The 27,585-nt window shown below is 43.7% G+C and overlaps 1 protein-coding gene across 5 annotated transcripts in view; it reads right to left on the reverse strand.

The window, feature by feature from the left end:
* The window catches only part of PHF3 (PHD finger protein 3), an 82,973-nt gene that overhangs the window by 10,085 nt on the left and 45,303 nt on the right, over window positions 1-27,585 (reverse strand). For all 5 annotated transcript variants that reach the window (XM_038751790.1, XM_038751775.1, XM_038751800.1 and 2 more), the window contains 7 exons: window positions 26,719-27,046; window positions 23,069-23,252; window positions 13,039-13,189; window positions 12,538-12,694; window positions 11,531-11,647; window positions 4,288-4,419; window positions 3,716-3,851 (listed from right to left, as the gene is read on the reverse strand). In XM_038751790.1, coding sequence (XP_038607718.1) covers window positions 3,716-3,851; window positions 4,288-4,419; window positions 11,531-11,647; window positions 12,538-12,694; window positions 13,039-13,189; window positions 23,069-23,252; window positions 26,719-27,046 — 1,205 coding nt within the window. The remainder of the gene's footprint in view (window positions 1-3,715; window positions 3,852-4,287; window positions 4,420-11,530; window positions 11,648-12,537; window positions 12,695-13,038; window positions 13,190-23,068; window positions 23,253-26,718; window positions 27,047-27,585) is intronic.

Genomic DNA, 27,585 nt, shown 5'->3' on the forward strand with positions numbered 1-27,585 from the left:
AGATATAAGATAATCAGGGTGGACAAAGTCCCTGTCCCACAAGGGGCTCACAGTCTAAGTAGGAAGGAGTAGGGTTTAATCTCCATTTTACAGATGAGGTAACTGAGCCACAGAAGTTAAGTGACTTGTCCAAGCTCAGGCACGGTGGTGGAGCTCGGATTAGATCCCAGTTTCCGACTCACAGGCCTTATTCTCACGCCACACCTACCCAATGTTTTGGGGACATTAGGTTTAGCTAAATGGTCCAACTATTGTGAAACATTATTTAAATCTAATCAAAATAAACAGTGTCACTAGGTCTACGGAAAGAAGCGTGGCCTAGTAGAAACAGCACAGGCTGGTGAGTCCGGGAAACTGGTTGTAATCCCAGCTCCACTACTTTGCCTGCATCCTTGGGCAAGTCACTAAACTTCTCTGAGCTTCTGTTTCCTTCTCTGTAAAATGGAGATTATATCCTACTCCTTCCTACTTAGGCCGTGAGCCCCACATAGGACAGGTAATAATAATAATAATAATAATTATGGCATTTATTAAGCGCTTACTATGTGCCAAGCACTGTTCTAAGCGCTGGAGAGGTTACAGGGTGATCAGGTTGTCCCACGGGGGGGCTCACAGTCTTCATCCCCATTTTACAGATGAGGTAACTGAGGCACAGAGAAGTTGAGTGACTTGCCCAAAGTCACACAGCTAATTGGCGGAGCCAGGATTTGAACCCATGACCTCGGACTCCAAAGCCCATGCTCTTTCCCACTGAGCCACGCTGCTTCTAACCTGATTTTCTTGTATCTGCCGCAGTGCTAAGTACAGTGCTTGTCACATAGTAGGTGCTTACCGAATACCATACTTAATATTTATAAAATTATTACTATTATTATACATTACAGATGTCCGAGAAATTTTCAAAACCTGCCTGCTTCTTAAATGACATGAGGAGTGAGAAAGAAGGAATTCTGGTTCTAGTACTGACTTTTTAACCAATAGTATAAAGAAAAGCTGAAAAATTAGGTTGGGGTTCTGCAGATTGGAGGTTGAGTGGTCAGAAATGTCCACGATTAACAGCTCCTACTAGGAAATGACTCCTAGGAATTAACAATTTTAGAATTCAACTTGTCGGTTTTTACGGCAGAGGCAGGAGAAACCCTCTGTTCTTAACGGAGGCAAAATAGTGGTTTGTTCGACAGAGAGCTCTTATTGTAACTTTGCCATCTCGCACCACATGGAAAGAGAAGTGGTAATACCCGCAGCTCCAGCAGACAGCCTCAGCCTTCTGCATTACCTTCTCTCTTAAAATGGGCAATCAGGAACATGTTTCTTCCCCTTCCTAACCTTGCCTTCAATCCCAGAACCCATCAAAGAAGCAGTGAAGCCCTCTCCCTTCTGCATCGCCCTTGCATTTGGATTTGTATTCTTTATTCACCACCCCCCCCCCCCGCTACACAAACACACATACTAAGCCCCACCACACTTATGTACATATCCATAATTTATTTTTTTATACTGTCTGTCTCCCCCTCTATCAGCTCCCTGGGGGCAGAGACTGTGTCTACAAACTCTGTTATATTGTACTTGCCCAAGCACTTAGGACAGTGCTCTGCACACAGTAAGTGCTCCATAAATTCCACTGATTGACTGATGGAGGGCATGTTTGGGGGAGATGGCAAAGCCCAAAATGCAATCAACGAACCAGGAGGACAATCAGAGGTCAAGACGATTTAGGCTGCCTCATGGAGGGAACCACTAATGGCCCATATCTATGAGAAAGCCCGGACACAAACACAAAGTTGGCACTGGCATTTTTTTCAAATGTCACCCAATGTAATAGAAGCCCACTGACACATCTGTTGATGATAACCCAATTTTTGCATACCATAGGAGGTATAATAATAATAATGATGGCATTTATTAAGTGCTTAATATGTGCAAAGCACTGTTCTAAGCGCTGGGGACCTTACAAGGTGATCAGGTTGTCCCACGGGGGGCTCACAGTCTTAATCCCCATTTTACAAATGAGGCAACTGAGGCATAGAGAAGTTTAGTGACTTGTCCGAAGTCAAACAGCTGACAAGTGGAGGTATGTAACAATGCAGCTACTGTGTTGTAGGAGATAAGTCTGTACTTGGTCCCAAAGTTCTTAAATAGATGATATAGTAAATAGAAAGCTTGTAACCTTCCCAGCCCTTAGAACAGTGCTTTGCACATAGTAAGTGCTTAATAAATGCCATCATTATTATTATTATTAGAAACACTATAATTTTAAGAGAGGGTTTTAACAATATTTTCACCAGCCAGACGACACCTTTGCTCTGAACAAATTTCCCTTGAAAATACAACCCTCTAGCACCAGCTAGGGAAGCAGTGTGGCCTAGTGGATAATGCACAGGCCTGGGAGCCAGAGGACCTGGGTTCTAATCCTGGCTTTCCCACTTAGCGGCTGTTTGACCTTGGACAAGTCGCTTTAACTTCTCTGTGCCTCAATATCTTCAACTGCAAAATGGTGATTCGATACCTGTTCTCTCTCTTACTGAGACTGTGGGTACCATATGGAAAAGGGACTAAGTCTGGGCTGTTTAACTTGCATCAACCCCAGCACTTAGAACAGTGCTTGATACATAGTAAGTGCTTAATAAATGGCTTTTATAAAAAAAAATCCTGCTGGTTTAAAGTTCATTAAGTCCCAGTGCCAAGAAGACAAAAGACTTTTGGAGCCAATGGAGCTCAGGCACACTAGAGAATCATCACTTCCCTTGATTTTCATATTGTTTACTCAGGCAATTTTTACCTGTTCTCTGCAAAAATAGCTCACTCCTCTCATTGCTTAGAGACCATGACTAAAAGCAATGAATTGAGGAAAATGTATTTTTTATATTAGTGTCAGTCTCCCCCTCTAGACTGTGAGCTAGTTGAGGGCAAGGAACATGTCTGTTTATTGTTATACTGTACTCTCCCAAGCGCTCAGTACAGTGCTTTGCATACAGTAAGAGATCAAATACGATTGAATGAATGAAAATGAAGAGTACTGTGACTGAATGGATCTTCAGGGTGCAAACTACAGATAAGGGATGTCAACAAGGAGTGAAAGCATGAATAACTTGAAATGGTATGTGGGTGGCTGACTGATTTCAAGGCACAGGAAACTATCATTTTTTCAATATTGTGTCCCAGAGTAGCCGAATCACCTGCAGAATATTAAACTGCAGGTACTCAAAACCATTGCTGTTAAAAACCATAGTTGGGAAAGGAAACCTGTACTGAATTACAGATAATAGACCTCAATAAATGTAATAAAGAGAACTGGATCCCTTGGCTTGGGTGAACCTCCAAATCTCCAAATATTAGCCATAACTACTTGGGCCCTTTCATTGCCATATTTGTATATAAAAGCTGAATATACACCCACAGCACCTTGTATAACGGATAACATCAGATGAGAATTACCTTTTTTGCAATTGTAGATGATAGCTGATAAATATTGTTTCTTATGACTTCTTCCCTTCTCCAGTTCAAGCACAATTATCACTTACTGACTATTTCAATTCGCTCAATAAAGTTTAGGTTTAAGAGGAACCAAAAATATTCATGTTCTCTCCCCTGGCCAGAAAACAATACTGGAACTAGAAGTGGCACTCAAATGTTTGTCTCTAGTACTAATAAACTACACTGGAACTTATACTTGACCTTCATTGTTAAAAAAATTAGGTTCAAATGCTTTGCTTACCTATGCAAATTTTGCAGTTGAGGTCAAAAAGGTGCTTTTTGTGCTGGCTTGTGGTATCTTTTGACAGAGAGTCAGACTCTTCTTTTTCTTTTTCAAATTCTTCAGCCTTCTCCATTGACTTAGCAGCTGTGGGGTCCTATGGGGGGAGGGAATCAAAACCAGCTTCAGTTAATAAAAATGCTGAATACTTTACCTTGGTTTTTCCAATTTATTCCCAAGTAATGCACTCGTATTCAAGTCCTGGTGTTTTTTTTTAAGAGAGCAGTTTATTCCCCAGAATTACAATACAACAAAAAAGTGAAAATATCTTACTATATTTTAAGGATTTCATAAATTAAAGAATACTCACTGAATAATTTATACTATTTTCAGTTATAATTGAGGGAAATAAGAAAAAAGGCCAGTCCATAAACTTCTACAAAGAGTTGCCACCAACTAATCAGGCTATGATATTTATGTATAACATTTTAAAATTATGGTTTTCTCTCCAGCTCTCCTTTGGGTGCATTAATCAAGTAGTACCCATTCGGAACATGACAAATGAACCATGTCAATGTGCAGAATATTATTACCTGAATTTCCATTGCTTCTTCTTGTTCTTTCATTGGAGCATCACTTTCAATTTCTATTTCTCCTTTGTGAGTAATTTTAGTGATGGGTCGCCTTTCCACTTCCCTTTGTTCTTTCTCTATCATCTCTATTGTCTACAAAAGAGCGTTAACATCTAAATATTGCACCAATTTGATACTCAAAAATAAACCAAATTACCAAAGAGATATCAATAGCAGCATTTTTGCCTTTTAAATACATTATATATTTCACAATCTTTCTGGGTGTTATATATCTATACATGTATAGATACAACTGTAGATATATACTTTAGAGAATCATGAGGAATAATAGTCAACTATCCCATACAATAATTACAAGCAAAGAGTTTTGTGTGTTTTGTTTTGTTTTTAATAAATACCAAAGTTCACAACTGTGAGCCTCATGTGAGACAGGGATTATGTCCAAGGTGCTCATCTTCAATCTATCCCAGCGCTTAGTTCTGTGCTTGGCACATAATAAGTGCTTAATAAATACCATAAAAAAAACTGGACAAACTTTCCATGTTCAATGTATGTATTTAGGAAATTAGATATTTCTGGTCTAATCATATAACCTGAACATATCATCATCCAGAAGCCTTTGGGCAGGTACAGCACAGATGGAATAAGTAAAGAGAAAATAATCCATTTTAAATCCAACCTATACAATAACCAGTACTAGAAAAGCCCAAGAGCTTTATTCTCCCACGCAGTGGATCAGTTTGCTCCTTAGGAAATTTCACCACAACCTCATGCTATTCTTTCTTTGTAGAAATAGGCAATCTCTCCTGGAGATTTTTAATCACTAAGGCTGCTCAACATAAGCCCCACCTCTCAGCATAGCTTTTTCTCCTTCCCAGCAAATCCTGTTCTCCTTTTCTCCTCCCACCCCCGCCTTCGTATTTTTATTAACGACAGTATATACTGAAGTACCTATTTGTGCAGCGCATTATGCTATGCTTGGGAACAACGACAGTATAAAAAGCGATCCTTGCCCTCGATAAATGTAATCTGAAATGAACAAACTGACATATATGTAAGTGAAAAGAGCAATGAGAATAGATTTTTAAAATACAGGTAGATAAATCAGTCAAGAACAGGTCAAAAAAAATCCAGATTAGTCCATAGGAGGGCTGATACAGTTGGAGGAATGGCAAAATGTAATCAGAAAGGTGAGAGGATCCATCAGGTATGCTCCCCGGAGGAGGCGGCACTTTAGAAGAACTTTGAAAGAGGGGAGGGTCATGATTGTAAGGCTAAGGTGAAGGAGGAGGACTTTCCAAGGGAGAGGAAGCTGTTGGTGCTGGGTCAAAAGAATAAGAGCAAGGAACAGTAGAAAGGTTTGCTTGGTAGGACTGAAATGCACAAATTGGGATGTAGCAGGGGATGAGAGCAAGTAGGTTACAGGAAGTTAGCTGATGGAGACCCTTGAGACCAAAAATATGGTGGTTTCAGTCCTTTAATAATATCAATAATAATGATGGCATTTACTAAGTGCTTACTATTTGCAAAGCACTGTTCTAAGCACTAGGGAGGTTACAAGGTGATCAGGTTGTCCCACAGGGGCTCACAGTCTTTAGCCCCATTTTACAGATGAGGTAACTGAGGCCCAGAGAAGTTAAGTGACTTGCCCAAAGTCACACAGCTGACAACTGGCAGAGCTGGGATTTGAACCCTTGACCTCTGACTCCAAAGGCCGTGCTCTTTCCACTGAGCCATGCTGCTTCTTTACTTCCTCAATGGAGGGATTGCCTTGAATTTTCCAACTTCTTGGATATTATATTATTGCAGACTCTAGTCAGTTCTGTGTGACGTTGTTAGTGAAGTGGTTATTTTAAGTTGTTTGTATGTCAGTTTCCCTCATTGAAGGTACTTAGTACAATGCATTGCAGCCAGTGGCTGCTCAATAAATAGTAATAAAAAATAATAGTACTATCATTACAACTACTATGCTATTTTCTTGTCCTGAATGGACCAATTTTGTGGACTACTAGAGTATATCGATTCTCCAACATTTAACTAACTCGTGGCCTGGGAGTAAGAGGACCTGGGTTCTAATCCCAGCACTGACACTTGTCTGCTGTTGTGACCTTGGGCAAGTCACTTCGCTTCTGTGCCTCAGTTACCTCATCTGTAAAAAGGGGAGTCAATATTCATTCTCCCTCCTGTTAAACTGTGAGTCCTGTGTGGGACAAAGACTGTGCCTGATCTGCTTATCTTGTGTCTTCCCCAGCACTTAGAACAGTGCTTGACACATTATAAGTGCTTAAAAAATACCGCCATTATTAATAGATGCTGATAAAATTCAGAAAATAAGAGGCTGACATTTCATCACAACTTTAGGAAAGAGATTTGGCCATTTAAAGGAGAGTTTTCAACTTGGTGCACAGCCAGGTTCAAATCCCGGCTCCGCCACTTGTCAGCTGTGTGACTTTGGGCAAGTCACTTAACTTTTCTGTGCCTCCGTTACCTCATCTGTAAAATGGGGATTAAGACTGTGAGCCCCTTGTGGGGCAACCTGATCACCTTGTAATCTCCCCAGCGCTTAGAACAGTGCTTTGCACATAGTAAGCGCTTAATAAATACCATCATTATTATTATTATTATTATTATTGGATGCATTATTCCACCAGGCTGCCCCATCATCCACTGTGTCCCTAGCACACTGCACAGCCCAGGTCTAACAGAGTGCACTGGAAGGGGGTGACCATGCAGAAAAAGGAGCAAGGCGCAGGTGTAAACACACACACACGTACACACACACACACACACACACACACACACAAACCCACACATACACAATCTCTCTCTCTCTTTTACATCTCTCTGATAATTGGACAGCATATTGAACCTATACAAACTGAAGCAAAAGTGGCTGTAGCTGGGGTACCACCCAGGATGAGCTCTACACTCACTCCCTTGGTGACCTCATTCACTCCCACGGCTTCAACTATCATCTCTACGCTGTTGACACCCAGATCTACATCTCTGCCCCTGCTCTCTCCCCGTCTCTCCAGGCTCGCATCTCCTCCTGCCTTCAGGACATCTCCATCTGGATGTCTGCCCGCCACCTAAAACTCAACATGTCCAAGACTGAACTCCTTGTCTTCCCTCCCAAACCCTGCCCTCTCCCTGACTTTCCTATCTCTGTTGACGGCACTACCATCCTTCCCGTATCACAAACCCGCAACCTTGGTGTCATGCTCGACTCCGTTCTCTCTTTCACCCCTCACATCCAAGCCGTCACCAAAACCTGCCGGTCTCAGCTCCACAACATTGCCAAGATCCGCCCTTTCCTCTCCATCCAAACCGCTACCCTCTCTCAAGATCTCATTCTATCCCGTCTGGACTACTGCATCAGCCTCCTCTCCGATCTCCCATCCTCCTGTCTCTCCCCACTTCAATCCATACTTCACGCCACTGCCCGGACTGTCTTTGTCCAGAAACGCTCTGGGCATGTTACTCCCCTCCTCAAAAATCTCCAGTGGCTACCAATCAATCTGCGCATCAGGCAGAAACTCCTCACCCTGGGCTTCAAGGCTGTCCATCCCCTCGCCCCCTCCTACCTCACCTCCCTTCTCTCCTTCTACAGCCCAGCCCACACCCTCCGCTCTTCTGCCACTAATCTCCTCACCGTGCCTCGTTCTCGCCTGTCCCACCGTCGACCCCCGGCCCACGTCCTCCCCCTGGCCTGGAATGCCCTCCCGCCCCACATCCGCCAAGCTAGCTCTCTTCCTCCCTTCAAGGCCCTACTGAGAGCTCACCTCCTCCAGGAGGCCTTCCCAGACTGAGCCCCCTCCTTCCTCTCCCCCTTCTCCCTCTCCATCCTCCCTGCCTTACCTCCTTCCCTTCCCCACAGCACCTGTATATATGTATATGTTTGTACGTATTTATCATTATTTATTAATTTTACTTGTACATATCTATTCTATTTATTTTATTTTGTTAATATCTTTTGTTTGGTTCTCTGTCTCCCCCTTCTAGACTGTGAGCCCACTGTTGGGTAGGGACCGTCTCTATATGTTGCCAACTTGTACTTCCCAAGCGCTTAGTACAGTGCTCTGCACACAATAAGCCCTCAATAAATATGATTGATTGACTGATTGGAATATGTGTGATTCTCTGTGGGTGACCCAGGCTACATGCTGCCGTGAGCCCACAATGACCTAGTAAGTCCGACAAGGAACTTTGAACAATTAAACTGCCACTTCCTTCTCTAAAATGCCAGTAAATTAATAGACTTAAATAACAATCCAATCACTTGTGATAACCTTGGTTCCTTTAGCTAACAGTACAGGAATAAAATCCATTAAACCTTGGAAGGCAATGTTATCAACGCTGGATTTAATTTCTTCCCTTAGTTTATGAAAGCATAACTATTCTGAAAGCTGACTATTCTGTGCACAGTAAGTGCCCAGTAAATACTACTGAATGACCGACTGATGAAATCAGAATAAGATCTGTGAGCATAAAAAAGATCCACAAACAACTCTCTTCCTAGCGTTCCTTGGAATGAACACATAACACCTCAACTACTCTACTATGAAAGCATTAGTCAGGGATGGATACTGAGATTCTGAAATACCTAATAAAAACAATAATATTGGTAACAATGGCATTTGTTATATACTTACTATGTGTCTAACACTGTACTAAGCGCTGGGGTAGATACAAGTAAATCAGATTAGGACAAAGTCCCTAACCCAAGTGGGGCTCACAGTTTAAGTTGGAGATACAACAGGTAACCATCTACACAATTTAAGACTTGTTATGGGATTCTTTTTTTTCTCCCCTGAAAATCAAGTGATTGGCTTTAACAAAGGAGATAAGTAGTTCATTTTCCAAGAGAATTAAGATAGCGTGATGGGATGGGGACTGGAGTGGGACTGGAAAAAAGAAAACATGGCCTGTGAAACATAGCTATCAATAGATTATAAAGCATTTATTTATTTATTCATTTATTTATTATGTATTTATATTTATTTAATGATTTATTTATCTCCCCCTATAGACTGTAGGCAGCGAGCCTGTTTACCAATTCGTCTGTATTGTACTTTCTCAAGAGCTTACTACAGTTCCCTGCATACAGTAAACACTCAATAAGTACACTGTCTACACTGTGGACCACCCCCATCTCCTCAACACGCTATCTGACATTGGCTTCACAGACTCCGTCCTCTCCTGGTTCTCCTCTTATCTCTCTGGTCGTTCTTTCTCAGTCTCTTTTGCAGGCTCCTCCTCCCCCTCCCATCCTCTCACTGTGGGGGTTCCCCAAGGTGCAGTGCTTAGTCCCCTTCTGTTCTCTATCTATACTCACTCCCTTGGTGACCTCATTCGCTCCCACGGCTTCAACTATCAACTCTACGCTGATGACACCCAGATCTACATCTCTGCCCCTGCTCTCTCCCCCTTTCCAGGCTCGCATCTCCTCCTGCCTTCAGGACATCTCCATCTGGATGTCTGCCTGCCACTTAAAGCTCAACATGTCGAAGACTGAGCTCCTTGTCTTCCCTCCCAAACCCTGCCCTCTCCCTGACTTTCCCATCTCTGTTGACGGCACTACCATCCTTCCCGTCTCACAAGCCCGCAACCTTGGTGACATCCTCGACTCCGCTCTCTCATTCACCCCTCACATCCAAGCCGTCACCAAAACCTGCAGGTCTCAGCTCCGCAACATTGCCAAGATCCGCCCTTTCCTCTCCATCCAAACTGCTACCCTGCTCATTCAAGCTCTCATCCTATCCCGTCTGGACTACTGCACCAGCCTTCTCTCTGATCTCCCATCCTCGTGTCTCTCTCCACTTCAATCCATACTTCATGCTGCTGCCTGGATTATCTTTGTCCAGAAACGCTCTGGGCATGTTACTCCCCTCCTCAAAAGTCTCCAGTGGCTACCAATCAATCTGCGCATCAGGCAGAAACTCCTCACCCTGGGCTTCAAGGCTGTCCATCACCTCGCCCCCTCCTACCTCACCTCCCTTCTCTCCTTCTACAGCCCAGCCCACACCCTCCGCTCCTCCACCGCTAATCTCCTCACCGTACCTCATTCTCACCTGTCCCGCCATCGACCCCCGGCCCACGTCCTCCCCCGGGCCTGGCATGCCCTCCCTCTGCCTATCCACCAAGCTAGCTCTCTTCCTCAATTCAAGGCCCTGCTGAGAGCTCACCTCCTCCAGGAGGCCTTCCCAGACCGAGCCCCTTCCTTCCTCTCCCTCTCGTCCCCCCTCCATCCCCCCATCTTACCTCCTTCCCTTCCCCACAACACCTGTATATATGTATATCAATCAATCAATCAATCAATCGCATTTATTGAGCACTTACTATGTGCAGAGCACTGTACTAAGCGCTTGGGAAGTACAAATTGGCAACACATACAGTCCCTACCCAACAGTGGGCTCACAGTCTAAAAGGGGGAGACAGAGAACAAAACCAAACATACCAACAAAATAAAATAAATAGGATAGAAATGTACAAGTAAAATAAATAAATAAATAAATAAATAGAGTAATAAATCTGTACAAATATATATACATATATACAGGTGCTGTGGGGAAGGGAAGGAGGTAAGATGGGGGGGATGGAGAGGGGGACGAGGGGGAGAGGAAGGAAGGGGCTCAGTCTGGGAAGGCCTCCTGGAGGAGGTGAGCTCTCAGCAGGGCCTTGAAGGGAGGAAGAGAGCTAGCTTGGCGGAGGGGCAGAGGAAGGGCATTCCAGGCCCGGGGGATGACGTGGGCCGGGGGTCGATGGCGGGAAAGGCGAGAACGAGGTACAGTGAGGTATATATGTTTGTACATACTTATTACTCTATTTATTTATTTATTTTACTTGTACATATCTACTCTATTTTATTTTGTTAGTATGTTTGGTTTTGTTCTCGGTCTCCCCCTTTTAGACTGTGAACCCACTGTTGGGTAGGGACTGTCTCTATATGTTGCCAATTTGTACTTCCCGTGCTCTGCAGATAGTAAGCACTCAATAAATATGATTGATGATGATGAATAAGTACCAATGATTGACTGATTACTGACTGGGAAAGCTTAACGACGTAAAGAGGACAGAAGAGTAAATTATGATTTTTCTTGTACTGAGCCAAGGGAAAGGAGGGCTAGAAATCAGGGAGAAGTGGGAAGAAGTGACCTACAGAATGCTTTATGACCTGTTTCCCATTTTGCCATTTGTACTTTGTTTAAAAATAAATTAACTCCCCAAATGCAAATAATCTTACATGTCTGTTTTCCCTTCGTCTCCAAGCGGCTAACTCTTTAGAAGCCAGTTCTTCAGGACTCATCCTGATGAGGTGATCAGGTGTCACCTCGCCCTTCAGCACTTTCTTGAATAATATCTGGAAAGATTAAAAATAGCATTAACATTTGCGAAAAAGAAAATAACAAAGAAACCTAATGTGCAGGAATTCAATTTTCATATAATTTCTACCCATTGGGAATTTATACTTTTACGGCAGCAAAAAACATTCAGTACTCACGCTGTATTGATCTATTTTTGGATTTTGCCTTTTTTTTCATTTGAAAGACTTAAACAGACACCTTAGGGATACATCTGAGGGAAGCAAAAGTCCTCAAAGCACCTGTCTAATTGCTTCATAAGATGCAATCTTAGACATAAAATAACTGTCTTGTCACAAGAGGGTTCATTTTTGATGGCATGATTCATTTTAAAATTAGCGTCCTACTCCAATCTCTTTACCGTCTTCTTCAGCAGCTACTTTGCTGGCTGCTCTTGCTTCTCTTACGGAGCCCTTAATATGAAGGAATCCCCAGGGGATTAATGGGGCTTCTAATTTTTGCCTTCCACAGCCACTCTTTTGGAGAGCTCATCCACTCAAGATTTCTCCTGACATCTGCACAGCAACAACTCTCAAATATCTCTCTCCCCACATCTCTACATGCTACCTTGTCAGGACTGTGCCAAGGAGTGGCACATACACAAATATGGTTGGCTTTTAGTAGAAATTCTGAGCATGGGTTATGGGAAAGGTATGGCCCAAAAGAGGGGGCCAGCGACTAGAGAACAGAGTAGAATTGTAGAAACATAAACAGATGAAGTCTAGATTTAAAAAAGCCCTAAGAAAAATTTATGGGCAGACCCAGAAAGGCAACTGAGACATCTTGGATGCGCAGATTTGAAGTAGAATGTAGTCTTTAATCTCTAAATCTAGACAGCATATATTATCTACAGATCACTTTTTACTGACTAAAATATAAATATACATACATTGTTTTTAGGATCCTTCAGATTGAACATCAGACTCCTATATTTGTTCTTATACTTGGCATCAGTATCCCGAAAAAAAGAAAACAGTTCTTTTTCGATCTTCATTGCAACCTTCGAAGCCCGTTCCTCTGGTATCTTCAAATTGGAGTCCGTAAGTCTGAAAAAACATGGGCCGGCAAGTAATTTTCAGAACGGAATTATGAAGGTACAGACTATTGAGTTTCCTCCACAACTTCTTCAGTCTAACATTTTTTTTTTTTTGCAAGAAGAGACCCATTCATGGGCTTCTTCATAAGGTGGATGACAAAAATATAAAATTCATTACCGCAGAATATGGTGCAGGAAGTAAATATTAATAGGTTCAAGAGGGGTTTGGATAAACAGTTCAAAATGAGGTAATAGAGAGAAAATTAGGGATGCTAAATGGTACATCCTTAAACCTGAAAGTGGAATGCAAGGATATTAGCCCGTTTTATGGCTCCTTCGAGCACTGTTACAAACCTTTTCATGAGAATGTCTTTGAGGGAATGCTTAACGCTTTGCCTGATCTGATCAGCAGAAGGTTTGGGAGCAGGAGGAGCTGGTGGAGGCACATTTGATAATCCTCCTTTCTCAGCTTTCTTCTTTTTTACCTCTTGTTTCTCAGGTCCACCTGAAAATCAGACAGGGGGTCAAGTTCTCAGGGAAATACATTCATCACTAAAACTGAACAAAACAACTGAAACAGGATAATGCTACAGTCCATTTTCCAGATGATAGGATGATTACCAAACGCTGTTCCGAATCATAGCGACTCTATGGGTCTATTTTCTCCAGAATGTCCCATCGTCTGCCATAATCCGTAGCCTTGCTATCAGCTACTGTTCCTGATATTACTGGGACTCAAATAAAAATGATTGTAGTATTTGTTAAGCTCTTACTGGGTGCGGAGCACTGTACTAAGAGCTGGGGTAGATACAAGGTAACTGAGTTGTACACAGTCCCTGTCCCACAGAGGGCTCAAAGCCTTCATCCCCATTTTCCAGATGAGGTAATTGAGGCAAAGAGAAGTGAAATGACTTACTCAAGGTTCTTCTGCTCCCAGGCCCATAATAATAATAATAATAATAATAATAATAATGTTGGCATTTGTTAAGCGCTTACTATGTGCAAAGCACTGTTCTAAGTGCTGGGGGGGGGGTACAAAGTGATCAGGTTGTCCCACGTGGGGTTCACAGTCTTAATCCCCATTTTTACAGATGAGGTAACTGAGGCTCAGAGAAGTTAAGTGACTTGCCCAAGGTCACACAGCAGACATATGGCGGACCCGGGATGTTCTATCCACTAAATGAGAAGCAGCATGCTCTAATGGAAAGATCACAGTCCTGGGAGTCATAGGACCTGGGTTCTAATCCCGCCTCCATCACTAAAGCGGGAAGAGACAGGAGGTTGGGAGATCAGAAAGGAGGCTGATGTAGTAATCCAGTCGGGATAGGATAAGTGATTGTACTAACACGGTAGCAGTTTGGATGGAGAGGAAAGGGTAGATCTCAGCAATGTTGTGAAGGTGACACCGGCAGGTTTTGGTGACGGATTGAATATGTGGGGACACCAAGGTTGCGGGCCTTTGAGATGGCAAGGATGGTAGTGCCGTCCATAGTGACGAGAAAGTCAAAGAGAGGACAGGGTTTGGGAGGGAAGGTAAGGAGCTCTGTCTCGGACATGTTGAGTTTTAGGTAGAGGAAGGACATCCAAGTAGAGATGTCCTGAAGGCAGGAGGAGATGTGAGCCTGGAGGGAGGAAGAGATAAGAGGGGAGAAGATATAGATTTGGGTATCATCCATGTCGAGATGACAGCTGAAGCTGTGGGAGTGAAGGAGTTCACCAAGGGAGTGAGTGTAGATGTAGTGAGTGTAGTGTAGCCTCATGTAGATCATGGACTGTGCCCAACATGATTAGCTTGTATCTTCCCCAGCATTTAGTACAGTGTCTGGCGCATAGTAAGTGCTTAACAAATACTATTAAAAAAAAGCAGCAAGTGCAGGTGGTCATGCCTTTCCTAATTTCTCCGAGGAGTTCAGCAACCATGTTCACCAGTTCCCCAGGCTTCCTGCCAGTACTCTCTGGGCCCAAAGGAGCTGAACAGGCCTGCCAGGAAAAGCAAAGGAGATGGTGAAAGCACCTGCCGAGCTCCCCGGCCCAAAAGGGAAAAGGACAGTTGCCTCCATCTATTGGATGACTATATTGCAGTTGCTACCTGTGCTCCTCCTTGTTACTAGGAAAGGCCCTCTAACCTTCCCCAGAGAACTTCCAGGGTAACAAGCCCTATGTGCACGACCTTGGTAAGGGAAGAAAAACGGTGCTGAGGGATCTGTGGTGTTCTTTGGAAGTAAAATATCATAATCATGTAATGAGCCCCTTCCACACCAATATACAAACTGGAAAATTGTAAGGATATGTGACCGTCCATTTTCTATGTCTTTGTTTCCTTTTCTTCCCCTCCTCTTCTCCTTTCTTCTCCCAGTACTTCTGTCTTCTTTCTCTCTTTTCCCTCCTTCCTCCTTCCACACATTTGGATCACTTGTACCACTTACTAGGAGTCCCTCACTCTCTGCCACTGTAGACTACAAAACACCTGGTCATTTCACTTTCGGTCACTTGACTTGTTAGCTTCCGAAATAATAATAATGACATAACGATGGCATTTATTAAGCACTTACTATGTGCAAAGCACTGTTCTAAGTGCTGGGGAGGGGTACAAGGTGATCAGGTTGTCCCACATGGGGCTCACAGTCTTAATCCCCATTTTACAGATGAGGTAATTCAGAGAAGTTAAGTGACTTGCCCAAGGTCACACAGCAGACATGTGGCAGAACCGGGATTAGAACCCATGACCTCTGACTCCCAAACCCAGGCTCTTTCCACTGAGCCATGCACAGAGAGACGAGTTTTGATTATTTTTTGCTAACATTTGTGCCACCAGAGATGGGAGGTACAAAAGGAAAATTCGGGTGTTCTTTCCTTGGAAATTGCTGCAGGTGCCATCATTTTAGTTTAGATAAAATATACAAAAATCATCTATTGAAAACAGTCAGTAACCAAAAGGAGCTAACAAAATCCAAGGGGGAAAATCAAACGTTAAAAAAACAAGTACACCCTAACACTACTCCTTTCCCTCCTCCCAGCACCAAGTTCACCATCAGCCCATCACAAGTTCTAATTATTTCAAATGCACTGTTTCAACCATCCTTCGAAGGCTGTGGAACAGCAAACCTTTGGTGCCTTGATGATGGGCAGGACCTGTAAGGGGCACAGGGGCATCCCAGATGGGGAGGGCTCTGCTGTACCCCTTCAACTGTCATTCATATCCTTGTCTTTTTAGCAATTCCGGTAAGTCTTCATAGGGCAGGCTGAACTAATGTCTTAAATAAGGTGCTTCTATTATTGGTGGGTTTCAATTATTCAGCTGATGGCTTAAGAACTATTGTCACATCCAGGCAAGGGGTTGCACATCTGGACAGTACTGAGAGAAGGGGAATGGGAGACAGGGAAGGAAGTCCCCATGCAAATGGAAGCATCCAGGGCTGGGGATGACCAAAACAGCTGCTAGAACCAGAAGGCTGCAGGTTAGGGTCGAGACTAGGAAAACTTTTCCCCAGAGATCTGTGTTTGAGGATGAAGTCACGGTGAGAAAAAGGTCCCAAGTTGGAGTACCGCAGGGTGGGGAAGTGGGTAGGGGAGCGAGCTTCAGTAAACATTCATACCTACAGCGTCCAATACACATATAGAGACATAGGTCTCACAGAGGCAGCAGCAACTTAAGTGTAAGTCATTCAGGTCACCCACCCTCAAAACTGTTACAGGGGCCATCATTTTAATGTTAATAGAGTAAGGCGGCTACAGCAGATTCCCGGTCTTACCTCAGCTGCTCAGTTCTGCGGAAACTAAAATGATGGCAGTTTCAAAAGCAGTGAAAACTAGAAATACTGCTTTTGAAACAAGGTTGAAACTAGAAATAACCTTGGACCCCCAGATCTCTGCTCCATGCCAATAGCAGGATGGATCGAACCCCTAATTCTACAAGAATTGTGCCTATGAAAGCCAGTGTATGAGTGTCCATGTGGGTATTTTGTGTGCGCGCCTGTGTGTGTGTGTGTGTGTCAGAGAGAGAAAGAGAGAGAGAGAGAGACATGGAGATATTCCTTCTGTGTGTGCATGCATGCTGGATCCCTTAGTGAATCTTCCCAGTTCCTAAGAGAAAAGTACAAGCAGCACTGAAGGTACTGTTTCCAACCTGATTATCTTGTATTTACCCCAGTGCTTAGTACAGTCCTTGGCACATAGTAAGTGCTTAATAAATAAATACACAGTTATAATATCCTGCCCTTTCCCAGCAACCCTGACCTTGGGGAGGGTTGAATTGAACTATAGGCCACAAGAAGCAAAGGTACCTGAAGAATCCAAAAGTTTTATTCTTCCGATTTAGTAATCCCTCACCCAATAAAAGCTCCCACATTGCTTTTCAAACAGCACTTTAACAAGCAAGGTTTCACAATATGAAAATGTATTCTTCAAAGTGAACAAAATACAAGAACTGAGGGATATGGAGGGGATGCAGGAGGTACAGGACACTAATGACTTGGTGAGAAAGAGTTTCAGGAGCACAGAAAGCTGTAAAGAAACTTTACCCTGGAGCTATTTTGGTGAATCAAAAATGGAAAGAGATGCCAAGGGGCCACAAACGAGCCTGGACCATCAGCAATCGCTCGGGACAGAGACCTGCCCAAGAGTGCTGACATCTCTCTGCAGAGGGGACACAAACCAGCGAGAACCCATTGCCCGGGACAGAGCCCTGCCAGGATTCATTCATTCATTCAATCATATTTATTGAGCGCTTACTGTGTGCAGAGCACTGTACTAAGCGCTTGGGAAGTACAAGTTGGCAACAGACAGAGATGGTCCCTACCCAACAGTGGGCTCACAGTCTAGAATCTCATCCGAGCGGCTACAGCCTGACCATTCATTCATTCAACCGTATTTATTGAGCGCTTACTGTGTGCACTAAGTATTTGGGAAGTACAAATCAGCAACATATAGAGACGGTCCCTACCCAACAATGGGCTCAAAGCCTAGAAGAGATGGCTAGGTCATCAGCCAACGGAACCACTGCCTACCATCTGCCCTCCAGCCAGGACTGCAGGACATTTCGTTCCCAATCTCGTGTGGCCAAGAAGCAGCCATTTTCTTCATCTTCCCTCTTTCCCTGCAGTCAGAGCAAGTTGAGGCTGCCTAACCCCCAGGTGACAAAGGCCCAGGTTCATACAATATTACATTTCAAAAGCTGCCTGCCTTCACATCTACTTTGCCCAACCCAGGCTGTTTACTCCTATTCACTGGTCTCTTCACTCTCAAGGCCCCAAGGACAATTCAACCATCTCTCCTAGTCCCTGGCCATTTCACTCTCAAGGACCCAAGAACACTTCAACCATCTCCTCTGGATTTCACCAGATTAAATTGTTATTGCTGTCATTTACCTCACGCATGGACCCCAAGACTCTTCAATCCTGCCCTGCCCTAGTCAATTCCTTCCACTGCCTGCCTTCCATCTCTCCTCAACTCCACTGACCTCCTGCTCCACCCCATCTCACCTACCTGATCTCATCATCTCTAGCCACTGCACAACTTCTACCCTCACCAACTCAGAAATCCCTCTATCTGACCACAACCTCCTCACCTGCCTCCTCTCCCACACACCTCCTCCCTGTAAATCTGTACTCTTCCCCCAACAGAGACCTCTCATTTTTTGACCCCATCCAATTTTCTCAAAATCATCATGCCTCACTTAGCTTCCATACCCAAACTTCCTTCACTTGATGACCACACTGATGCTCTCAACATCATCTTCTATTGAATTCAACTCACTTGCTCCCCAATCCCTTCATCAATCTCGTACCACTAACCCAAAGCCCTAGATCACCAGCACAGTCTGCCTTCTTTGCTCCTGTGTTCGGGCCCCAAAGAGCAGCTGGCAGAAATCTAAATAACAGCTTGACTTCGTCAACTTCAAGTTTATCCTTGCATGCTTTAATTCTGCCCTCTCCTATGCCCAGCAAAATTATTTCTCCACCCTTATTAACACTATGCCCATTACCCTCACCAGTTGCTCCAGACATTTAACTCCCTTGTCAGGCCTTCTGTCCCCCCGCTTACCCCATCCCTTGCCCCCAAAGACCTGGCCACCTACTTTATTAAGAAAATTGACATCTTCAAGTGTGAGATCCTTAAAGTCACCCCTGCTCCTCCTCAGTCCTTCCCCCGTCTGGCCCCCTCTTCAACTCTCCCATCTTTCCCGGCAGTTTCTCTGCCAAATGAAGATTGAGACAGTGTGCTCCTTGTGGGACAGGGACTGGTCTAACATAATTTGCTCACATCCACCCCAGCCCTTAGTAAAGTGCCTAGTACCTTCTCAGTGCCTCGTTCTCGCCTGTCCCGCCGTTGACCCTTGGCCCACGTCCTACCTCTCGCCTCAAATGCCCTCCCTCCTCAAATTCACCAATCAAACCTCCCCCCTTGAAAGCCCTACTAAAGGCTCACCTCCTCCAGGAGGCCTTCCCAGACTAAGCCCCTCTTCTCCTCAGCCCTCTCTTCCCCCAAATCAACCCAACTCACTTCCTTTACTCTACCCCTCCGCCCCACAGCACTTGTGTCTATAAGTGCATATCTATACTATATTCATTTATATTAATGTCTGTTTACTTGTTTTGATGAGTATATACATCTATAATTTTATATATTTATACTGATGCTATTGATATCTGCTTACTTACTTGTTTTGATGTCTGCCTCTCCCCTTCTAGACTTTGAGCCTGTTGTGGGTAGGGACTGGCTCTCTTTGCTGCTGATTTGTACTTTCCAAGCACTTAGTTCAGTGCTCTGCACACAGTAACTGCTTAATATGACTGACTGACTGAATGAATGAATGAATAAGAGGAGATTTCCTGCCTCCTCTCAAAAGCCACCCCCTCCACCTGCACGTCTGACCCATTTGTCCGCACCTTATCAAAACTCTTACCCTCTCCCTTTCCTCCCTAACATCCATCTTCAATGGCTCTCTCTCTAATGGCTTCTTCACCACTGCTTTCAAACACGACCATGTCTCCCCTATCTTAAAAGAAACACTCCCTTGACCCCACGGCTCCCTCCAGATATCGCCCCATCTCCCTCTTACCACTCCTCTCCAAACTCCTTGAGCCAGTTGTCTACACATTCTGTCTCAAATTCCTCTCTCCAATTCTCTCTTTGACTCCCTCCAATCTGGCTTCCGTCCCCTTCACTCCACAGAAACCGCCCTCTCAAAGGTCACCAATGACCATATCCAATAGCCTCTACTTCATCCTAATCCTCCTCGACCTCTCAGCTGCCCTTGACACTGTGGACTACCCTCTTCTCTTGGAAACATTATCCAACCTTGGCTTCACTGACTCTATCCTCTCCTGGTTCTCCTCATCTCCCTGATCGTTCATTCTCAGTCCCCTTTGGGGCTCTTCCTCTGCCTCTCTCCCCCTAACTGTGGGGTTCCCTCAAGGTTCAGTTCTGGGTCCCCTTCTATTCTCCATCTATATCCACTCCCTTGGAGAGCTCATTCGCTCCCATGGCTTCAACTAACACCTCTGTGCAGATGATACCTAAATCTATAACTCTATCCCTGATCTCTCTCCCGGCCAATCTCGCATCTCCTCCTGCCTTCAAGACATCGTCATTTGGATGTCCTTCTGTCACCTCAAGCTAAACATTTTCAAAACAGAGCTCCTTATCTTCCCACCCAAACCCTGTCCTCCCCCTGATTTCCCCATCACCATCCTTCCTGTCTCACAAACCCAAAACCTTGGCATTATCCTTGACTCCTCTCTCTCATTCAACCTACATATTAAATTCATCACCAAATCCTGTTGGTCCCACTTTCACAACATCATTAAAATCCACCCATTTCGTCTCCGTCTACACTGCTACCATGTTAATACAATCAATCATCCTATCCCGCATGGATTACTGCAATAGCCTACTTGCTGACGTCCCAGACTCCTCCTGCCTCTCCCCACTCCAGTCCCTATTTCCATCTGCTGCCTGGATCATTTTTCTACAGAAACATTCAAAACATGTCACCCCCTCAAACCCCAGTCCTCAAAAGACTCCAGTGGTTGCCCAACAACCTTCACATCAAACAAAAATTCCTCACCACTGGCTTTAAAGCACTCAATCGCCTTGCCTCCTCCCACCCCACCTTGCTACTCTCCTACTACAACTCAGCCTGCACACTTCGCTCCTCTAATGCTAACCTTCTTCACTATGCCGCAATTTTGCCGCCGACTCCTTGCTCACGTCCTGCCTCTGGCCTGTAACACCCTCCCTCCTCAGATCTGATAGACAATTACTCTGCCCACCTTCAAGGCCTTATTGAAGGTACATCTCTTCCAGGAGGCCTTCCCTAAGTAACCCCTTTTCTCTTCTCCCACTCCCTTGCGCATCACCCTGACTTGCTCCCTTTGTTGTTCCCTCTTCCCAGCCCCACAGCACTTACATATATAACTGTAATTTACTTATTTATATTAATGTCTGTCTCTCCCTGTCTGGACTGTAAGCTCGTCGTGGGCAAGAAATGTCACTATTTATTGTCACGTTGAACTTTCCCAAGTGCTCAATATAGTGCTCTTTGCACAGTAAGTGCTTAATAAGTATGACTGAATGAACTGAATGAATGAAATCGTAGCTATCAGGTACAGTATTTTTTCCTACACTAAGTTATCCATCTGGTCAAGTCTGAGACTCATGTTTTCTCCCTTGAATATGAATGAAATCGTAGCTATCAGGTACAGTATTTTTTCCTACACTAAGTTATCCATCTGGTCAAGTCTGAGACTCATGTTTTCTCCCTTGCACCAAAAATTAAATAATTTCATCTTACTAAGAAGACACTACACTCAACCACAATTTGTAGTAAAAAAAATTGAATAATTCCTAGGAAAGGTAATGTATATGAAAGACTGATATTCATGTCCTTCTGCCACGTGAAGCAGAGAAGAGAAGCAGTGTGGCTTTAGTGGCAAGGGCATGAGCTCGGGAGTCAGAGGACGTGGGTTCTAATCCTAGTTCCGCCATCTGTCCGCTGTGTGACCTTGGGCAAGCCACTTAACTTCTCTGTGCTTCAGTTACCGCATCTGTAAAATGGGGATTAAGACTGTGAGCCCCACGTGAGACACCCTGATTACCTTGTATCTATCCCAGTGCTTAGAACAGTGATTGGCACATAATAAGCACTTAAAAAATACCACAATAATTATTAGTATTGTTATTATTATTATTGTTATTCTATTCCAATCCATTTTTCTTCTTGGAGAACACTCCTATCAATAAGTTTTTCACTTACAATGTCAAACATCAATGTCTAACCAGATTTTTATGATACATCAAAACTTTAACGTAAAAAGAAATCTGAAAACTTATAGAAGCTTTTTTATGGTATTTGTTAAACATTTACTGTGTCAAGCACCGTTCTACGCGCTAGGGTAGACACAAGTTGATCAGGCCAGATATAGTCCCTGTCCCACATGGGGCTCACAGTCTAAGTAGGAGGGAGAACAGGTAATGAATCTCCATTTCACAGTTGAGGAGACTGAGGCCCAGAGAGGTTAAGTGACTTGGCCAAAGTCATACAGCAGTCAAGTGGTGTAGCCGGCATTAAAACCCAGGTCCTCTGACTCCCAAGCCCATGCTTTAGCCTCTAGGCCACTTACTTCAAGATGCCTCAATATTCTGGCCAATTCCACATAAAATAAAACAAACTTGGGGGGAAAAACAATTTAAGTACCCACACTTTTAAGTTACACAAAGGTTCATAGTTTTGTTTTCAACCAGATGGAATTGGTTTAAAATGGCAATTCGTTTGAGGCAGGCAAATTTTTCTGTAATATTGGGTCCTCTGACTTGCTCTGCCTGCCTTTTGGGTGTGCCACATTTGAGTGCTACTACTAAGAAATGCACATTCTTTTATCTGCTAAGGACACGGAAGAATTTGCAATTCAGACTTTGGACCTTCGTAATAACTCCCACTTGAACTGAGGAGATTCCCTGTGGGTAAGGTTTGCTACATTCTTGTTTTGTTAAATAAAGCAACGCTGTCTCCCTCACTAAGGAAAAAGGTACAAGCAAAGACAACATGTCTCAATCTGTTTTTCAGCACCTTTCCCAGTTTGGATAATCCTGTGCATTCCGAAACCATTAGCTGGCCTCTGCTCTTGGACTGTCCTGGGATCATGCAGGAGAAGCAGCAGGATAAAAAAGTTAGAGTTGAAAGGGAAGGGAAGGGGAAGGGAGGCTGAACTAAAGCTTCTGAGTCAAGAATACCAGCTGACACTATGATTTCTGACAGCACTGAAGAAGGGCTCTAGGTGTATTCCAAAACATCACCTTTGTCTGTTACCATCATCTTGGTGCCAAAAAACATGACTGCTCTAGGTGGGCCACATCACTGAACATATAAAACAACCTCAGATACCTGATTTTGTAGATTTCTCTCCAGGACAGCAGCCAGTTGGAGAGTCTTTTGTTGCCTTTTCATTTCTCTCATCTGAGGCTCTTCGAGGTAAAGCTGGTTGACCCACTTTCCGTAAAGGCGCTAGCTGCCATTTTTTTATCTCAGAATCTCTACTGTCCGGTGAATTTTTACTATCGCTAGATTCCTGAAAAAAATAATCAAAATGACTCTTAAAATTTAACCATGTCCCAAATTTACGTATATAATATGAAAAACTAAAAAGCATGCATTGTACCACTTTTAAATGACACAAACCATTCTTAAAAATTGAACCTATTTCATTCTTACACCAAAATAAATCATTGAACATTTTTCTGGGTCATATAAAGTCATATAACTAAATTATCAAAGTTATATCCACAGGACTTGTTATTCTGAAGAGAGAGAGAGAGACAGGCAGAGAGAGAGAGAGAGTGAGAGAGAGGTATTCATTCAAACTCTGAACCTGTAAATAATGATAAAAATAAATCCCACTGTGAGCCCCATGTGGGACAGGAACTGTGTCCGACCTCATCTTGTATCTTCCCCAGTGCTCAGTTCAGTGCCTGGCACATAGTAAGCACTTAATATAATGATAATAATAATAATAACCTCAATAAACCTAGGGGGTAATTTGGGCATAAAGGATTTAAGTGGCTGAAACTTGTGAAAAGAGAGGGATGGCTGTACCCCAATATAACCTCCGGACACTTTTAAACATTTCCTGGAAGCACAAAAATAGAAGCTTGGGAATCAGTTACTTTTGATGGATTTTTGTCAAGGCAATATCAGAAAAATTCTGGGAATCATAGAGGTCCCCACTCCTCTCCAAATTCCTTGAGCAAGTTGTCTACACACTCTGTCTCATATTCCCCTCCTCCAATTCTCTCTTTGACCCCCTCCAATCAGGCTTCTATCCCTTTCACTCCACAAAAACCACCCTCTCAAAGGTCACCTATGACCTCCTTCTTGCCACATCCAACAGCCTCTACTCCATCCTAATCCTCCTCGACCTCCAATCTTGGCTTCACTGACTCTGTCCTCTCCTGGTTCTCCTCTTATTTCCCCGGTCGTTCATTCTCAGTCTCATTTGCAGGCTCCTCCTCTGCCTCCCACCCTCTAACTGTGGGGTTCCCTCAAGGTTCAGTTCTGGGTCCCCTTCTATTCTCCATCTATATCCACTCCCTTGGAGAACTCATTCGCTCCCATGGCTTCAACTAACACCTCTGTGCAGATGATACCCAAATCTATAACTCCATCCCTGATCTCTCTCCCTCTGCCAATCTCACATCTCTTCCTGCCTTCAAGTCATCTTCATCTGGATGTCCTCCCGTCACCTCAAACTTAACATGTCCAAAACAGAGCTCCTTATCTTCCTACCCAAACCCTGTCCTCCCCGACTCTCTCATCACTCTAGACGGCACCACCATCCTTTCTGTCTCACAAGCTCGTAACCTCGGCGTTATCCTTGATTCCTCTCTCTCATTCAACCCACATACTATAAATCTGTCACCAAATCCTGTCGGTCCCACCTTTACAACAACATTAAAATCCACCCTCTTCTATCCATCCAAACTGCTAACATATTAATACAATCACTTATCCTATCCCGCCTGAATTACTGCATCAGCCTCCTTGCTGACCTCCCGGCCTCCTGCCTCTCCCCACTCCAGTCCACACTTCACTCTGCTGCCCAGATCATATTGATGTTCTGAACGTGTCACCCCTCTTCTTAAAAAACTCCAGTGGTTTCCCATATCAATCAATCGCATTTATTGAGCGCTTACTGTGTGCAGAGCACTGTACTAAGCGCTTGGGAAGTACAAGTTGGCAACATATAGAGACAGTCCCTACCCAACAGTGGGCTCACAGTCTAAAAGGGGGAGACAGAGAACAAAACCAAACATACTAACAAAATAAAATAGAATAGATATGTACAAGTAAAATAAATAGAGCAATAAATATGTACAAACATATATACATATATACAGGTGCTGTGGGGAAGGGAAGGAGGTAAGATGAGGGGGATGGAGAGGGGGACGAGGGGGAGAGGAAGGAAGGGGCTCAGTCTGGGAAGGCCTCCTCCATATACCTCTGCATCAAACAAAAACTCCTCTCCAGAAGCGGCAGGGCTTAGTGGAAAGAGCAAGGGGCTTGGGAATAGAGGTGGTGGGTTCTAATCCCAGCTCCGCCACTTGTCAGGTGTGTGACTTTGGGCAACTCACTTAACTTCTCTGCGCCTGTTAACTCATCTGTAAAATGGGGATTAAGACTGTGAACCCCACAAGGGACAGCCTGATTACCTTTTACCTACCGCAGCGCTTAGAAGAGTGCTTGGCACTTAGTAAGCGCTTAACAAATACCACCATTATGATTAATATTATTAAAGCGCTTCATCACCTTGCCCCCTCCTGCCGCACCTCACTTCTCTCCTACTACAACCCAGCCTGCACACTTTTTTCCTCTAGTGCTATCCATCAGACTGTGCCTCCATCTCGCCGGTCTCAATGCTGACCCCTGGCCCACGTCCTGCCTCTGGCCTGGAATGCCCTCCCTACTCTAACCCAACAGACAACCACTCTTCCCGCTCCCCACTCTCCTCCAAGAGGCCTTCCCAGACTAAGCCCCACTTTTCCTCGTCTTCCACTCCCTTCTGCGTCACCCCGATTTGCTCCGTTGGCTCTTTCCCCGTTCCAGCCCTAAAGCACTTATATACATATCTGTAATTGCAGTTATTTGAATTGACGTACGTCTCCCCAACTTTAGACTGTGAGTTCGTTGTGAGGAGGGAATGTCACTGCTTATTTGTGTATTGTACTTTCCCAAGCACTTAGTACAGTGCTCAATAAATATGATTAAATGGAAGGGCCTAGGAGTCAGGAGACCTGGGCCTTAGTCGCAGTTCTGTCACTTGAATGCTGTGTGACCTTGGGCAAATCACTTAACTGAAACTGTGTTTCAGTTTCCTCATCTGTAAAAATGGGGATTAAACACCTGTTCTCCCTCTCCCTTAGACTGTGAGCTCATACAGGACAGGGACTCTATCTAATCTTCTTATACTATATCAATCCTAGCACTTACTACAGTGCTTGGCACATAGTAAGCACTTTCTAATACCACAACCATTATTATTACTACTGTTATTACCATCAATTATTATTATTAGTACCTTCCTAAGTGTTTAGCAAAGTATTCTACCCTGAGTAAGCACTCAGTGAATACCTTTAATTAAATGTGGTATAGTGGCTAGAGCACAGGCCTGAGAGTCAGACTCCGCCACTTGTCTGCCGTGTGACCTTGGGGAAGTCATTTCATTTCTCTGTGCCTCAGTTACCTCTCATCTGTAAAATGGGGCTTGAGACTGTGAGCCCCACATGGGACAGGGACTGTGTCCAACCCCATTTGCTTGTATCCACCCCAACACTTAGTACAATGCCTGGCACGTAACAAATACCACAGTTACTATTATCGTAATAATAATAAATCAAAAGTTTAAAATTCCTACAAGGCTCAACTTCAACTGCAAGTATAAATCCCATTTTAGCCTGAAATGCATTTTTTTTGGTAACAACTCTTGTATAAGGCAGGTTTCTAAAACAATGATTGTTTAAAAAAAATCAGAGGAATCTCACCCGTCTTAAAATTTTGACTTTGTGCTTCACTGCATCGTCCGCCTGCTTTGTCTTTTCACTGGCCACTCCTGAAATATTGGTAATACCTGGCTTTGATAGCCCCGGCTTTTCAAATTCCATTATTTTAGTTTCTCTTTGAACTTCAACCTTAGTCTGATTTTCTAAAATATCTGGTTCAGTAGGTTCACTCTTCTTGTCTTCTTCAGCACAACATTTCACACACACATACTCCTTATCTTCTTCTCCCATTTGCTGTGCTTGAGAAAGGCTTAATCCAACGCAGTCTCCATGAAACCAGTCATCGCACCTTCCACAACCAACCATGAACCTGAAAATAAGGTAAAAGAATCATTTTAGATACAGGTCTTGTTATCACTCCCAAAGAGCAAAGTTTCAAACAAATGCTTGCATTAAAACTTAATATCTCATTGTTTCCAATGCTTTACACACTACTCCAGCTTTACTTTAGATTCAATTCCCTGAAAACTCTGAAACACCTCACAAATAATTCTTCTCTAAAGGTGAAGTATAAAGAGGTGAAACCAGGTTTGAAAGAAAAACCGACAGAATTAGGTTCAGACACTAAATCGTCATTGAAAGAATGCTTCAAATACTGAAGGTCATATCTTTTTAAAATACAAAAAGAATTCAGTAGTACCCACCAATTAGGTCTCCAAACCAATTACTGGTGTTGGGTTCTACTACCCTTCTACGTCATTTCAGAGGTAAGCGTGGCTGCCGTTGTCAAAAAAGTTTCTATTGTTATTGCTTATAACATTTAGTTGGTTCTACTGCACTACTTCAATCTGAAGAAAACCTTTGAATGTTCTGAACGGCTTTGAGTGGTTTAGACTTTAGAAAATTTGT

Source organism: Tachyglossus aculeatus, chromosome 1, assembly GCF_015852505.1.
Source record: "Tachyglossus aculeatus isolate mTacAcu1 chromosome 1, mTacAcu1.pri, whole genome shotgun sequence".
Classification (NCBI taxonomy): domain Eukaryota; kingdom Metazoa; phylum Chordata; class Mammalia; order Monotremata; family Tachyglossidae; genus Tachyglossus; species Tachyglossus aculeatus.